General features: G+C 36.6%; 1 protein-coding gene across 1 annotated transcript in view; it reads right to left on the minus strand.

Moving 5' to 3' along the window:
* The window catches only part of ZFAND3 (zinc finger AN1-type containing 3), a 133,196-nt gene that overhangs the window by 95,492 nt on the left and 19,484 nt on the right, over window positions 1–18,220 (minus strand). The window contains exons 2-3 of the mRNA XM_021389734.1: window positions 3,332–3,372; window positions 1,477–1,503 (exon numbers count right to left, since the gene is read on the minus strand). Coding sequence (XP_021245409.1) covers window positions 1,477–1,503; window positions 3,332–3,372 — 68 coding nt within the window. The remainder of the gene's footprint in view (window positions 1–1,476; window positions 1,504–3,331; window positions 3,373–18,220) is intronic.

The raw sequence follows: 18,220 nt of genomic DNA on the forward strand, positions 1-18,220 counted from the left end.
GGATTAAATGGATTAAAGGCAGAGCACAGGTTTCTTTCTTTTTGAGCTACTGAAGCAGAAAGTCTAGTTTTACAGTTTTCTGTATTTAAATATTTATTCTTTCTCTGTAACAGTTTATTCTGTGACCATTCCCACAGGCTCCAATTAAAATTGAGTTCTTGTTGCACCAAGTGTTGTTTTTGTGAATGTTTGTAGAATTCCTACCTGAAAGTTGGTAGGCTTCATAAAGTAGCTTTTCATAAGCACTCAATGTCCCTATCTGAAGTTGATATTACAATTTCCCTAAGCAAAACGGGAGTAAAACTAGATTATAATAAAGAGCACTTTTGACAAATTTCACTAATCACTATTCTGTATTTTACTCATCCAGATTTAGCAGTCTGTATTGAAAGTAGAGAGGTTGCAGTATTAGGCCAAAAATGTGTGTCACTAAGGCAGATGCTCTGGCTGTGATTTGCATTTTTTCCACTTGCTATCTTGTATTCTGATTAAATAAAACCTACACTTCACTGTGTTTGTATTTGGAACGTGCAAGAAGACTGAGACAATCAAGTCTCGGCCATCTGAAGAGCAAATTTATTTGAAGCAATGTGCAAGATTACACTTGCGCTGTACCTGGAGATTTTGAAGCACTGATAGCACATGTTCAGCACAGAACTGGAGGCAGAACATTGTACTTTGCAGAAGTACAATTAACTTGAAACGATATAAGAAAAGCTCTTGAACACTTCAGAGTCTGCTACTTCCACTGGGCTTACACAAAACAAATCAACTATTCCTTCTTGGAACAGACAAATGGAGTGAAGGAAACAAAGAGGGCTGAACAGGACAGTTCAGTTCAAGCTCCTCTCCAGTATTTAACTATCTTTACACACCAGCCAATTCTGCACATGAGGAACAGCAGATTTGTCCTTGTACAAAAGAGCTCAATGCACCTTTGAGATCTAAACCAACACACTGGTGTCTTCTAGACAAAGGGTTCTACGTATTTGAAATAATCAAGTCACTCTTGTGACAGAGAGTTTAACAACTTGATCTCTATAATAACATCTGAAAAGCATTCTCCTGTTTCATTTAAGAAGATGTACAAAGCTAGATCAAACAAGGAGTTTCAGTCTCCATGCTACTTCTAGTGAATTCATCTTGATAAGAATGGAGACGTCACTAGTACCTGGTCAAACAAGAAGGTACACTGACAGCTCATGATTGCTCTTTGCTCCACTTCAGAAGGACCAAGAAAACAGTAAAGATAGGAAAGTTGCACGTAGCAACTTCTATTGCAATACAAACCCAACATTTTCATCCTTTGCTGATCTGTTGACCTTTTCCCATAAGTTATATGAGAACACAAAGCTTAGGCAAATGCAAAGGGTTTTACTGCTACATATGTCCAAAATTAATTAAAACAACAAACTAGATTAGATCCCTTACATCTGCAATAGGAAAGAGAAAAAGACATTTAGTGAAGTTACTAACCTTTTTCGTTGTGTGGATTTCTTTTTTCTAAAACAAAAGAGAAAGGAAACTACGGTCAGGAGAAATAATAATTCCCAATTTTACCCTGCATATTAAGATACTACAGTACATTTGAATGAATAATCTGTCACATTAAAAGAAAAAAAAACAATATATTTTCCACATCATATTTTTGGAGTGCCTGGAATGATTCAAAATATATTTCAACAGCTTTGTTGCCTAAATTCCTGCTATCCGTGGTGGTTCCATTTACAGAAACAACAGTATGTGTCATTATTTCAATACTGTGGTTGGAAACTCAGTAAAAATATGCTAAAAATATTTTCAGTATAAACAAGCTAAAATAAATGCAAATAAAATATTGAAGAATTTAAGGATTTTTTTTTTCCCCTAAATCACACATGTTTAGATATCACCTCGTATTTTTACGGCGGAAAAAAGAATTTGATTAGAGGGAACAGCTTTTCAGCAGAATTATAGAATAGAAGCCAAAAAAGGGGACAAAAATTTATTCTCAAATAAAAAAAGAAATAAAGAGAGCAATAAAGCAAAAAAGATCTTTTGTTTAATGATTGGCATGATGGTTATAAAGTTTTGGGTACACTGATGAACCCAAAATATGAAATATGGGCCATTCTGTTACCTCGGAATCAGCACATCCACATTTTTGAGTTACGCAAACAAGTAATTTTACAATGCTTGTAAGAACACAACAGTACTGAGTCAAATCAAAGACCCAGTAGTTTATATCTCTCTACGGCGTGTAGGGAAAGAGTGTATGAAAGGGCTTGCACTTTCTTCAAAATTTCCTTCCAGTGATCCACGGCTTTAGGAAATAGCCAGAGGAATTTATACAATATTTTGGTGAACAATCTTCCTATTCCACATTTTTGTTTGTGGAAGTGATGTTGAATCCAAGATCTGAAATCCACAAGTCAAAATATACTTTTGTACAAACCTCTGTAAAAGCAGCTTTTTTATTTTTTTGGCGGAGGGATGAGAGCGGGAAGGAGGAGGGTAGGGGCAGCGCTCCTTAAATTTCAAAGATTTCTATCACTTTTTCATTGGAACCAATGACTTTTTAAAACATAAAATTTAAAAAGTGTGTAAGCTCAATATTAAGGCCAACTTAAGTTCTAAAAGCAAATATTTCATAATAAGCCAATGACTGAAAGTTTCAATTTTTTTTTCCATCTATTTAATACTGTGTCCATTTCCCCAAGAGAAATAAAAATCATGAACAATGATACCGCTTTAATTATAATTTAAACTAAGCTCGCAATACTAAATAGTAGCACACAAAAAATCAGGAAGACAAAGCCAGAAGATACTAACAGAAAAAGGTCAACAGCAACTGCTAACACCTTATATGGTAGCAATAAAAGAAAATAATATGTAGTGATTATAAGTAGCCTACTAATGAACTACAGATGATTTAATTTTCAGAGGCTACAAATCAGAAAAAAAATGAAACTAGAGTTTTTCTATAGCAACTTTTTGCTTTTCATCTATATCATATTTCAGAGGATATTACAAAATAAATTCTACAAAATTCTGAATTGCAATTTCGATATGCATTTTTCAGAGCTGTGCTATCCATATAGGTGCTGCACTAACAGTGCAACTTTAGTTCAAGGGTATTTCTGACTTCCATAACCTTCAACAGCAAGGTTTGATTGGTGCATCTACACAAGAGGTTCTTGATTAGCAAATAAATGAAGAACCAAAGTGAGGAAAATCCAATTACACATATACACCAGAAGAAGAAAAACCCATGCAAAAACCCTGCAGGAGATGCCAACAATGTGGTTTCAATAACCCAACAAAACAACATACAGCCTTTTACTGCACTTACCAGCAAAGCATTTGGAACAGAGATTCATAGTCTTGCTGGACCTGGAAGGGAAAAAAAAAACCTGAGCTAAAATATTCATTATAATTCTAATCAATACAGAGAAGTTTTTCAGGGTAAGAATTACACAGCTGGGAATCAAAGATAACAATAGGCTAGAAGTAGCCAAACTAGGAACAGAGATGAGGAGGAGATTTCATCTGACAATCTCTTTCCAATTTATAGAGCTTTTAAAACACAGTTTTCACTTATTTACCTCATATTTAAGAATAAGTTTACCTTTCAAGGTAGACACTGCACACTCATCAATCAGACCTTTCTATTGCTATATGACAATAATGACAGACAGGAAGACCAGATACATTCTGCTTTAGTATTAAAATTCTCCTTGGCAACAGCTTTGCAGTCCTGACAGATCTTGGATACAGTATTGCAGCAGAGAGATTAAAATACTGCACTTATAAGGACATAGACAGATGTGCTCTTGGAATTCTAGCTGGAATGGTCTAAGGAGTTATTACCTCAAGCTGTTCATTACTACCCTCAGCTGCATCCAGCAGTAATTTAAAATAACCTGGCTGACTTTGCACTGACATGGACTAGGATAGTTCATATGATCTGTTAGTGTGGCTCAACTTTCAGGGCAGTAACCTTCAGTTGAGAGAAAAACAGCTGGAGAATGACAGCAACATCTTAAGTCTCCCAGATGTCTCCAAAGCGTTCGTGCAATTATGCCTCAAGTGTTCAACCTCGGAGAAAGTCCGCAGACCCAAAAACAAACAACGAAGTTAAGGCTACAGACCTCTCCAGGACCACAACGAAATCACACAAAGATTCCCCGAGTTTACAAGAAAATTCTCTTCTAATATCACACCTCCCTTACAAAGTGACCTGGAGAATATCCTCATAGTCTCTAAGCACTGAAACGTCTTTAGGTAAGTACTACCCCTTTTCTGTGCACACTGCCCACTATTTGATTCATTCAGCATTCCCTGAATGCTATTAGCATCGTCCTAATCAGGCCTGAAAGTACATATTGGTAGGTACAGTTCTACCAAAGCCACCCATGCTCAGAAGGCCTTTTTACCCTCCTCAGGGCAGCCTCTTATGTGGTGCATCTCATTTAGTCAAATTAACTGCATATTTATCTATAGAAATATGTATGTTTAAGAACAACTGAGACTACCTAAACAGTTTTCTAATTCCAGCCAAACATGGATGGAATTTTAAGATGAGATCTGCACTGAACAATATAAAAATTTTAAGAATCAAGTCTCAAATCAAAAATCTTGATTTTTTTCTTCAAAGCAATTAAATCACAAAACGTTACACCTATTAGAATTATATGCTTTTCCCCTCCAGAGTTTGCAAATGAATATTTTGAATGACTTCCCAGTTAAAAAGTAAATCCAGACTTAATCAGTCAGATCTTAGCATTAGTCACATGAAAACATTACAGATGCTTTTCAATTCATGCACATTTGAAAGCTGGCTTACATCAGGCTCAAGAGTTCTAGGAGAACACAGTTCACTGCAGATATGAGACATAAGCATTTGCCAGCTATAGCAAGAGCCACAGACACATGAAAGCTAGTTTTAAACACAAACAGTATGTGCACAGGAGAAAAGTTAATTCCCAGGAAAAGCAGAACAGCATTTGTAGCCATACAAATACATATCATATCGGTATATACCCAAAGATTCAATATCTATGTTGACAGTCTGCACAGATTATCTACCCTCAAAAGAACTGCAATTAAGAACAGCGTGGTGAGTCAACACCTACAGCATTAGTGTGCTGCAGTTCAGTACTCACTGCTTATGGATTAGACCTTCTGGTGCAGCTCAATATGCCAGGCAGGAGCTTCTCTGCAAAGCCATTAAACCCCAGGGGCAGCAAAGAAAAAGAAAGGTAGAGTTCAGATGGTTCATATTGATGACATCGGAATGGGCAATGACATATGTTTTCATCAACCATCTCAGCTGTTAAATATCAATCCAAATCCTCATATTTACTTAACACACCAACAATGAAAAACACACACAAATGCACAAATATAACATACAGCCATGTGAAAAAAAAGAAAATAGGCTGCCATTTACTCATAACACAAAAAACAGGGTGGTTTTTTTTTTTTTTGAGAAGACAGTGCTATCGGACAAAATGATCTTGTGAGCAAAACAACTTCAGCTCGCTGTTACTCTTTCAAGGTTCACTTTCAGATGCCTTTCTATGCTTTTTTAAGGCATACAGGTTAGTCAGAGGCTGCAGCATTGGATGAGAATCTCCACTGCTTTTCTTGTTCGTTGAGGTGTTTGGTTGTTGTTGTTTTTTTTCTATTTCTTTTACACGGAGGTCACTGCAGATAAGCCAATACTAAGACAATAACAGCGCTGATCAACCATCACCCCTTGTGGAAAGTGCAATATTTAATTAGAGCTGAAGTTTTACAACAAAAATATCAAGCAGTGTAGATACGTCAAGCTTAGGAGGAATTATTTGAGAGATACGTCAATGTCTGTCAAGTAAAATACACATTTAACGGTGTTCTGTTACATTGCAAATCCTTCCCCTCTTTCCTAGGATTTCCTCTTCCCTCTCACTAGCCCCTTAAAACTGAGCAAACTTGCATGTCCTATTTTTCCTCATGTAAATCTTGCTAGCCACATTGTTGTTTTATATTGATCACTTTCTAGTATCTCCAGTATTCACTAGAAGTTCATATTGCCAGCTAGGAACACCACAACATATACAAATATTTCTATGTTCCTGACAGTCTTTTCAAAAATACATCTGGAATACTTGTTATTTCTCAAGGTAATTTCATTTGAAATGTTCAAATCAGAAAAGGGTCATGACACAAGGTGGTCATGATACAGTCCTCTCTGCTTCCACTTCACAGTCACAGTGGGCAACTCAGAAGCAGATGATTTCTAAGAAACGTGGTACGTATTTGATTTCTAGGAAAATTCATTAGAATGATGAGAGTAAAGGTAAATAAGGCATAGAGAGCTGAAAGCCCAAGTTAACCCTGGCAAGGAGAACAAACTGCAAGCCTTCATGCTGATACCCAATGCTTTCACACTCTTCTCTCACAGTTAGGTTGGGGACATTCAACATGCTTATGAATTAGTCATAAAATCACAGGTTTTAATGGGAGATATTAAGGTAATTCCCAGATTTCTCTCACAGAAGTCATCTTCATGCTTAACAGCATCTAGTTCAGAGCTACTGCAGTATGTATTTTTTTTTTTATCTACAATGTCCCTACAAAGTCAGTTTTGTATTAGTAATCTACCATCTCCACTTGTACATAATTTAAGCTGGTATTCAGACAGACATTCATATTTACGGATAAATCAAGTCAAATAGAATCGCATTATCTTAGAGGCAGAATATAAAGTTAAACCGTTCTTGAAGGTATTTCCATCTGCCAAAAAGAAACCATTTAACTAAAGGGTGATAAAAATTATGTAGATTTGGAAACCACAAGGTGAAGCAATGCTTGGAAGGTCAAGTGGCAGAGCAAAATAGAGGCAGGGGAACTTCAAACCAGCTGGAAAATCCCAGAGGCTTCAGAATTATTGCATGCAACCATTTGACAAAACTTGGTCCGAAGAAATCTCAGCTATTTAAAAGGCTTCCACTTCCGAGAAGAAAAAAAAAACATCAGCAAAAAAGCCTCCCTTAAAAACACAGCCTTGAAAGCAGTAACAATGACACAGCAGCTTCGAAAAAGGAAGAAATTGCAGAAACAGGCCATCCCAGAATTCATAGTATATTTGTACTTCAAGCAAAAAGTAAATCATATAGAAAGGTAAAAATAAAAAACCTCATCTTGGGATATTCATATCATCCCTCACTTGGATTATTGCATGCACAAATTTCCAAAGCAAATGAAACTATTTGAGCCAATAGATGCACACAGAGACCACGGCAAGGGCTTAACTTCAGTGAGATCAATATCTGCACTTCAGATGAAATACGCACAATGGGAAGTGAGAGGAACTGACCACCAAAAATAACATTCTTCCACTCCTATAGACTGACACACTGTAACTAATTAGCAAAATCAAAAGAACTAAGATTCTTACTCAGCCACTCTGCTTCCCGTTTCGTATATTACTTTCAGTACATTCCTAGGAAGGCATGGCCTCACTTATTCCACTAAAAGCACTGAAAATCATTTACTTTAATTATATACCCTACTCTACTAATTATTCCTTTTAATTTTGCCATCTGGCAGTATACAATTGTGAGGTACTATCCAAATCAATGTGCATTCTACTCTTCCGTCTCCACTGAAGTCCTTTTCCCTTCCCTTCTCTTGGTAAATAACTTTATCAATACAAAGCCACAGTTAGAGAACGAAGAGTTTTAACCTGATAATCTCAAAGACTGATAGGTGCATCATACTTGATTCTAATAGGCCGAATCTAAAAGAGAATCCCAGCCTGAAGATTCTAGAATAAAATACCTGCAGAAACTCAGAGCACTGGGAGACAGTTTTAAAGCATTATACAAAAATCCACTTCATCTCAGCGTCCTCAGACTTCCTAATGAAAACAATTTTCTGCCAAGAAACTTGGACAGGCTTACCTAATAAATACCAAAGGTTTTGTAACAAAATCTTATTTTCAGCAGTCAGGCACTTCCTAGCTTCCCCATTCGCATTTTAAAGAAAAATGAAAAAGCCCAAAACCAAAACCGCTAAAAACTAATACTTCACGTAAGTGCTAAAGGGCAACGCAAAAATGCTCAATTCGGTCTACATAATACGGTATATATATGGCATATAGTATGAAAACTCCTTCACATTTTCATTAGCAAACTAGTATTACTAATGCAAATGTTCACCAGTGGCCAGATTGATACAGCTCCACGATAGTAAAAACTAAGTAATGAATCTGGCTTAGGTATATATTCTTAATATCTGTAAAAGAAAACAACAAAACCAACACAGAACAACAGTAATTTCTGGAAATAATTTTTCTTCAGTTGTGTTTTGGGAATGGAACAATAAGGAATTTGAAGAAAAAAGTTTTAACAGAGGACACATGCATTAGACGTTTCATTTTAAATATAATTTGCACTTGCGGCTTAAGTAAGTATGATTTTGCATTTTTACTGGTAAGACGACTTTCCAGCATACCTAGCATATTTTCTGATTTAGAAGTTCTTATGATTTGGCAGTATGAAAACATATCTGCTTCAGTGGCACTATAATTGCACTGGTGATTAAACACATCATGTCCTTCTTGGTCCTCTTCCAGTACAGCAATCAGAGTGGGATGGCAGTGTCACCACAGTCAAATCTTACTTAATCCCTGAACGATACCTGCCCAGCACGTCAAGGGCCGTACATCTGAGAAACATTAACATGTACTGAGTCATGTCATTAATTAGTTAAAACTACACAGAAGCCTCCTCCCTGTATTTCCTGCACATACTGTTTTTTCATGTGTTTGGCAACTTAGGACAACTGTAACATATGTTAAAGTAATGCGTTTATACTGCCGTAGTTAATGGTCTGTCACCGTTTCCATTATAAAGCAATTTTCAAAGGTTTATAACTCTGCTGAAGAATTCACTCTGAGCTGAATCCTGGCACACAGTATAAGCAGAACCACAGTCCACATGCGTTTACTTTTATCTAACCAGACTAGAAGGGTTATTTATCATTAAAAGAAAATTGATTCAATTCAGTACTTCCCTTACACTTTTCATCATTTGCTCAGAGCATATAACACCTCACCTTGTACAGAAAGGAGGTTAATTAGACTGAGTTAATAAGACCTTCAATCATCCTCTTGAAATTTCTGTATATCCTCTACACTAGCTTTTCAAGAAAACCATTTTGTTGTTCTAAATCTGATGCCAACTCATTGATTAAAAATACGCCATACATTTGATATTTTAGTTCCTCCTTAATTTTTAATCTTGCTAATAGGATACAGACAAGATTTTTTGGACAGTTTAAACAATTATTCATGTTTTTAGACTGAGGCAGCTCAGTAATTCTTCAAGAATTATGCGTGCCAAGTTCTTTTCACATAAAGGAGCAGAAGTGAAGCATGTCAAATGCAGATGAACTTGCAGCGAACCGGGCAAACAAATGTCCACATACACTCAGACAGATTTTTCACTGAACTAAGATCTGAAGTCAAATGTCTCACAAAGGCAGTCAACATCTCTTCTTCCTGAGCTGTTCTCTATCCCTACGCTTGGAGTATTTACTTGTAAGAATTCTAGCTCAGTTAGAAAAATGTTATTAGTAAGATTTTATTGTTATTACTATAACTAGAACAGTTTTTCTTGCTTGGAAAATACTTTAGTATTCTGCTTTTCATTTCTGGATTCCTCATTTTCGCCATCAACAGTGAAGCATTCCTTACCATTGCTAGATTTTTGGTAAGCTGCAGAAAGTTAGTCACATGCCAGCACAGACATCATCCTACTTCAATTCAAAATGAAATGGAGAAGAAACTTTATGCACAGCACAGAATACTACAGTTGCCCTTCTGGCAAGTTTCCACAGTCAAAAGATATACCAGTGCATCCCAGTGAAGTAGTTGAACTCTGATTTATTATTTTTCCAATGGTTACACTAAAGTATTCTTCTAGAACTCTATGGCCGAAGCACTTTTTATATTTTAAATATAAAGGGACACTGAAATGCTTTGTTTACAATAATGCCAGAGAACAGCACAAACACACAAGAGGGAAAACACCGCAACAAAGCAGCTCCTTATTCTTACAAAATGTATCTTGGGCTCTGACAAAAGCACTGATGGAGTTTCAATTTACAGCCTTATCCAAACAATTCATACAATAAACTGCAAAGAATCTAATGCATTTAAACTAGGTAAGAAGGGTCGGAACAACTTAGAACAGATTCATTTTGGTTTCTAGCTCAGTGTACGAAGTTGTTGCTCTCCAGTCAAAGATAAATGCTCCATAAATACAAGTCTCTACACTCGCTTAAAAAAATAGAGTAAAAAAAACCAAAACCTCAGCAGCAAACCCTATCTCAAGCATTCCTCTAGAAATTCTCTGAATCTTCTTCACAAAGATGTGCAGTCTATTGTTTAAAGGACAGTAAAAAGGTTGAAAAACTAAGTGGTGCTCAGAGACAGGACAAGGGGCAATGGCACAAACTGGAGCACAGGTAGCTCCATTTGAACATGAGGGAAATTTTCTTTACTTTGAGGGTGTCAGAGCACTGGAACAGGTCGTCTAGAGACGTGGTGGAGTCTCCTTCTCTGGAGATAATAAAAAACTGCTTGGATGCCTACTTGTGTGACCTACTGCAGGGAACTGCTTTAGCATGGGGCTGGACTGAATCACCTCCAGAGGTCCCTTCCAGCACCTATAATTCTGTGATTCTGTATTAGTCAACAATAACATTAGAATGTTCTGATCCACCTACTTACCACCAGCTCTTCAATAACATTGCTATTTATATGCATTGCAAGTAATAAATAATTTGCCTTATGACAACACAAGCACCTTCCTCAGATTTTACACTATTAAATTGTATTAAACATATATTTTTCCTCAGATCAGACGTTCCAATGCTCCGCTGACAAGCAGAACTCAAAAACCTACATCACAGGATCAGTAATAAACATCAGAACTTTCTTAGAAAAAAATCAGTTGGAAAAGACATCAAGACAGCGTCTGTTTCATCCCCTGACTTAAAGGCATGACACCTATACATCAAATGTTCCCGAGACACCTATTTCAACACTCAGCAACTCCAACAACTCCACTTAGATTAGGAAAAATATAAAACTTTTCTTTCTTGTTCAGTTTAAGCACACACTGTCTTTTCAGCACGCAAACTCATTTAACAGACTTGAAGACTCAGGTCGTCCTGCTCATGTAAGGCCAAAACAATGACAGTTACGTCAGTCATCCTTAACAGATCTCATTTTCTAACATCCTGATCATTTTTGAGCTTTTCTACATTTCTTCCCATTCACATCCATACCTTGTCCAACTACAATGGTCATATTGAATCAGAACCCTTACCAGCAGCTTTAACGAAGCTGAGGATAACTGAAACCTTAACACAAGTGTGCCTGGCAGTGTTCTTGACTACAAATCAAAATTATAAAACCAAGGTTTTATTTGTTGTTGATACTGGTTCCTTGAGAAGAGAAGGAAGATGACTACTAGTTAAAAATAAAGAAAGGATCATTACTTAGTTCTGTTTTTCTGTTTCAATTTTGGGGTTCTGGGTTCTTTTTTTTTTAAGTCATATTCATCTCTCTATTTTAATTTCCATATCCAAATTTCTTGAGAGTTGCTATCTAGTCAGCTCTTTTTCAGAGTTTGTATAGTTGACTAGTCAGTGGAAATTACTATAATTTAACAAGGCCTTACTTTTAAACCATCTCATTCACCTTAGGTATGATATATACGCTTGAGATTTATCACATTAAGCAGAAAGCAGGATACTTCCTGGATTTTCAGAACACCGAAGAAAGTTATTTACCAAGTCAAAGTGAAGCATGGAATACAAAACAAAAACAAAAACCTTAAGCAGCAAAACCCAACCCCACCCACCCAAAAAAACACCAACATATAAAACTAGTTCAGTTTCAACCCTTCATTTGTTATTAGACAGCGCTACTACTACAACAGCATAATATAGGGGATGTGGAGCTACTGCAGGGGAAGATAAAAGATGAAAGTAAGAGCATAGAAGAAATGACTCTTCATGTGTAAGAGGTTTTCTGGTTACCTTTATGTTTACACCAAAGTTATTTTTCTGACTAAAGGCAAATGAAAATGCTTATCAGTCTTATAATGCCCTCGAATCAGTAGAACTTTTAAACAACAACAAAGTGCCTTGCAAAGTATTTCAAAAACCTTGATTGTTTGTATGCATGTCAAATAGTGTTTACAAAGGCAGTTTATTTAAACTAGTTAAAAATGTGGGTGCACAGTATTAGACCAGAATTCATAAACACATTTTGTACATTAACTCCATTGTTGCAATGATATTTTTAATGCTGAACATTACACAGGCAAAAAAAGTTTGAAGTGTTGACCATCCCAAGTACAGAGAGAGAAAACACTTAAAGATTCACTGTACATAAAAAATGTGATGAGTCAGAACCCCAAGAATTATTTTGATGATTTATTTCTACAAGTTAAAAAGAAAAAGCACAGAAAGCAAGGTATCCTGTTCAATGATAAATGCAATGTAGCTCCCACCAGTCCCGGAAAAGGAATGCTTTCTTGCTTTGTTCAAGAAATTCTCTTTTTCTATTCTGTCATGTTTCTAAACCTGAATTTACATACTAGGGCAGAATTGTAGCATTTCTTGAAAAGCACATGAATGATTTTGATGAGGTGCCTGCAATCCTATCTTATTACTGTTCATAAACCATCTAAAAGAAGTCACCAGTATGCAACCTCGCAGGCATGTTTCCTCCTCCCCATTTAAACCAGGTTTTAGTGAAGTCTTCAAAGGGTTAGCTGAGGGAAACTCACATTCTTCAAGCCCAGCAACCTTTGTACCCAATCACCAGTCAGGAAGCAACACAGCTCTTATTTAGATCAGTGCTGCCTCTGTACCCGATTAGAGGCAGTCATTTTTGGTTCTCACCTGGGAAAAGGCAGCCAGGTCTCACGACACCAACCTAGAGAAAAAGAGTATTTCTTCCTGCAGAAATTCAAAATTAATTGCATCAAGGACATGACTACACTAGGAGTGATCTTCCAGTAAACTGTTTAAATAAAATTTTCCAAAGAGTAGAACCACCTATTCTGGCAAAACCCAATTCTACCCAAAAAGCAGAATTAAAAAGAAGTAGGAGAGAAGTGGGGGGGGGGGGGAAAGGAAAAGTCACTTTCAGAAGTGAAACAAATCGCTAGTGAGTCACGATAACCAATGCAAAACAAAAAAAAAAAAACAGCAAAGGCTCTTTTGCTTCTGGCAGCAGAAATGTGCCTGCAAGCTCACTCTAATCCCCCAGAAGTTTTGACTAATTTTCTAATATCTTGCAGGTAGAAGTTTGTATCAGATTTTTCATCTCTCAGGATGTGAACAGAGACTCCCAGCCTCAAAAACCATCCTGGAGTCAAGAAGCAGAGTTCCACTTGCTAGCTACACTGCAGCAGTGCGATAAAATAATAACCATGCTGAACACCTTACACAAAGTCTTAGTCCAGATGAACATTTTGGATATTTTAACTTGAAAAGAGGTCGAACTTCTGGTTTGTTGTTTTTTTTTCTTTTAAAACCACAAAGCCAGAGTTTAGTGTAATTCAAACGAACACAGCACTTCTAACCATCAGAGAACTGCTTATAAACATAGCCCTCAAGATGTTTGTGTTAGACATTCAACTTCTGACGTTTCTGAAAAAACAAAATAAATCAGGTAAAACTCATAACAACAAAGAGTTCAAGGCACAAACCAATATAAACATAAATATTTGCCAACAACACTTACAGCAAACAAGCCCTCAAGAAAATAAAAGAAACACTATGAGCAAGAGTTAGGCTGACAACAATAAACAGAAAGCCTTATGCAAAGCAAGACATTAAACTACTCATAGAAGGTGAGATTTTCTTTCATGAGTGTGCACCCAGGCATAATCACAAGTTGTCTTCTACCAACTGATAGTACACATAGAAGCAGCACCTACTTTTAAGAGAAACACTATTCAATGTTCCCTTCTCTGGTGTTTCTATGACATGGATGATGGTCATGACTACTGCCACTCCTCAGACCCTTCACTCATATGAGGTGCATGGCTCTATAAACCTCCCCAAACCAACTCGTTAAAGACAAAAACCAAAGCAAAAAATAAAAATATAAGTCTGCACAGTTAAGAAATACTAAATGTTCTTTCAAGCAATTCCATCTCAAGTAGCAGAGGGAACACTGCAACCATATACATTTTGAATGCTTTGCACAAGAGAGCACACAGTTCATCACTATGCTCATTTTCTCCCTGCTAACCCCAGGAGGAATCACTGCCTCCCTCATCACTTCTGATCCTCACACTCAGCACAGCCCGCCCCCCATGACAGCTAACTGCTATTTTTGTATAGGCTTTTGCTATTCTTGGTTGGTTGGTTGTGCCTTTTTTTTTCTTTAACACATTAAGCATACGTTAAAAAGTGTAAAACCTCTATACAAATCATTCTGAGATTAAATTGTTTTAGTGTCCAGAATTCATGTGACCTAAAACGGGAAACACCTTTAAAATAACTTAGTGCTTCATGGTGTCAAAGTAATTTTTTTAGTGTTCTCAATGCAAATGTATTATCTCCAAGAGCAAATGCAATAAAAGATGTAGTAATCAACTATTTTCAGAAAGAAAAATTACATTAAATGCTCCGATCCCAGGAAAAAAGTTACTTTCAAAATATGCATTTAAAATCTGCCCCTCTCTAATCTGAGAGCAAATAATAAGTTAACCCCCATCTTCTCATTACTATAGCTAGCCAGAGGTCTAGGTACCTGTCCTTGTCTACTTGTAACAATACAAATGAGTTCAAATACAGAAGACCTAAAGCACAGTAAAACTGCTCCAAACACCAGACGAAGAGCACCCTACGCATTCTTTTAGGACACAGCATTCTGGTCTTTGGCTTTTTTTTTTGTTACAAGTTAATGCAAAACAACATGTATCTTAATTCACTGAACAGAACTGGCACATTAGCAAGTCTATGTTTATGAATTCCTCCCATAGAGAAAACAAGCTCTTGGAAAAAAACAAACCCATGTGATAAAAGAATAACTTTCTGTAATGAGAAAGCTGATGACAGGGATGTCTGCATAATTTAAGTGTAAATAATGAAACAATTAAAGTGAAAGGATCAAGTTAAATGAAAGAGTTCTGTGTCATAACATATAAATGTTATTAACAATAATCCAGATGCTTTTCCTTTTTTCTCTTACATAGAGAAACAAAATCTTTCCATGTTTACCTAATTATGTCAATCCAAACTAACTAAAAAAGCATTAGGCCATATTCTATGAGTTTCAAACTGTTTTCTTCCTAGTCTAGAAAGTCAACAACATCCAAGACATCGATTTTTTAGTTCCTTACTAAGTGTATGGTTACTAAGACTGCAAGGACCAAGAAGTCCACGGCAGGAGGTTATTTTCCATAGGCACTCTCACAGACTTAGCAAGGTACACAAAAATCAGCCCAGACCAAATACACCCACACTGAATTAGATCCAACATTTTTGCTCCTTATGGAGCTGCACTGGCATTCTTACACTACTTTAATCTAAGTGTCTTAAAGCATCCACATTATCTGTTTTATTTTCCCACCCATCTTTCATGCTGCCCTTACCTCCTCAAAACATGTTATTTCTCAAAACACCAAAAGGAAAGAGCAGCAATTAATTTCTAAATATTCAAGATCGGGTAGCTAATGTATCTAACAATCCCAATAAAACATTCACGTCCAGAGAGCTGTGCCATGGCAAAAATTTCAATTGTTCTGATTGTGATCAAGAGCTGTTCTCTCTTCTGCATGTTCAACGGCAGCATGCATGGAAACTAATCCTACACATTTCCAGGATCAGTATGTGTTCCTAGGAAAGAGTAGAAAAAAGCAGAGGAAATAAATGGACCTGAGATATTGTTCCCCTTACTGCCTGTCTTCTGCACGATAGCAATAAGAATCAGGAATGTTTTCTTCTAGTGTTCTTCACTCACAAGTCTTACTATCAGAAAAGATGATAAGACACAATACCAAACAGGATAGAAAAACATTTGGAAACATCATTTAACCAAGTCCATACATTTTGGACAATTATTTAACTAAATGACTTGGGGGAGGGGGAGAAGGACACAAATCTTAAAATTAAACATAGACTATTATAGACAAGTACCCCTATTTTGTTTTTAACACCCTTATCATGACTACTGGAAGGATTTTGTCCTCAATCTAAACCTGACTTACTTGTTAAATTTGGTATGTAACTAGTCCATCACATGAAAATGTTTAGAAGTTCCCTTCACCTAACACGCTAGTGTAGGTGGATGATGACAACAGAGGCAGGGGAAGCCCTGTGCTACCAGCTGAAGGTTGAGGGACTGCAAAATAAGCAATTACAAGAACACTGAATGCGCTACCACACCAGACTGCATAGCTCCCAAATTATTTACTAACAAATGAGACCATACAAACTGAAGCATTTACTAGGTCATGACTAATGCTAGGATACTCACTTTTCCAATCATGTTTTACATGTGATCTTCTAAACAGGGCATATAAAAGTTGGAAACTATGGACATTAAAAAAAAAAAAATCACAAAACTGAAGAGCTGACATTTTAGTGTGTTATCTCAAAGGCTTAAAAGATTCCCTGTTTGAAAATAATTTTATCTCACACTCATCACAGTAAAAGTTTTTATTACACGACTATCATCCTTGGCAAGGAACAAAACAATGCATGCAATCCCTTATTTAAATCACTCATCTACAACCTGGAGTTGATACAGGAGGGTATCTGACGGTCAGTATTCCACCTAGCCTTTTCCTGACCCCATCCTGTGAAGAATTGGCACCTTGTTCCACTGTCTAACTGACGAGCTCAGTTCTGCCCTGCACGTTACAGTTTAGCTCCAGGCATAAAAATTGTCCGGAGAACTTTTTAAAAAAATTTAAAAGTTAAAAAATAGACATGGCAACAGGAAAATGGGAAAGGAAATTAGAAGAGATTGCCTGTCTTGTATTAGGTGGTGATAACCTCCCATCAACCCTCACACATAGCCGAAGTCATAAAACTGAATTGATTGTTTATTCAATAAAAACTCTGATGGCTGTACGCTTTAAAGTATACCATGGACAGAACCACCTAACAGGCTCTACTCAAGACCACTAAGATGATGAGGCATTACAGAACAGTACCAGCACAGGACAAAAATATAGAGCATGCTGCCCTGCAGGTCTCTGCCAGTTTGCATTGAACATTTATAATTCTCTAGGTACTCTCACATCTGCAAAGCATAAGGGCTCCTGCTGCTGTTAACACCAAATCAACTCAACTAGTAGCAGCACTGGTGAGAATTTACTGCGTAAAGGAAATGTTTCGTAGGAACACATTAACCACACTTCAGTATCAGTAGATGAATCACACTAAATCTTGCTCCATATTCAGAAGATCATCCCTGAACTCTGCAAAATTTGAATCACAGCTTGCTTACATTTGTATTGCAAGGCCACAGTGAATTTCAACTGCTGTAGGCACTGCTAATCACTATCCATCCTGCTATGTCTGAAAATAAATCTACAGGAAATATAAATTACTCTCCAACAACGTGAAATGTATGACTGACATCATATCAGTCATATGTAACATCCAAATATAGTTATTGATGTGAGGGTCTTATTTACACAAGGGGAAATGCTGACTACTATGACAACAGAAATAAGAGAAATCTTATAGCTTATCTTACTCAGTATCACACGCAAATAACCCAGAATATGTTCACAGAAATTAAAGTAAAAATAAGTATTTGTTAGCCTCCTTTTTACTCTACAGGAATTCTGGGCTCTTTTTCTGCTTTTCTTTTCAGTATAAGTAATTTACAGCACAGGGGAATGAACACATTGGGAAGTATTATTATTAAAAAAAAAAACACCAACCCAGGAAATCAAAGGCAACATGAATATTTAATCTATTTAAACAAATAAGAGAGGCATTCTCAAAATGCTTGAGCAAAGCTAAAATGAACAATACTGTGTATTTCAATCCACTTTCTGATCCCTCAAGTAAAGATTGGAGAGAGCTCTCTCTCACTTCTTGAGACTTTATTAAATTCAGCCAAAGCCAAGAAGTGGCCTGACAGCCCCACCAGATCTACTGACGAAATAAATTTCAGAGCTTGTGAGTTCCTCTATAAAGG

Source organism: Numida meleagris, chromosome 3, assembly GCF_002078875.1.
Source record: "Numida meleagris isolate 19003 breed g44 Domestic line chromosome 3, NumMel1.0, whole genome shotgun sequence".
In the NCBI taxonomy this organism is placed as follows: Eukaryota; Metazoa; Chordata; class Aves; order Galliformes; family Numididae; genus Numida; species Numida meleagris.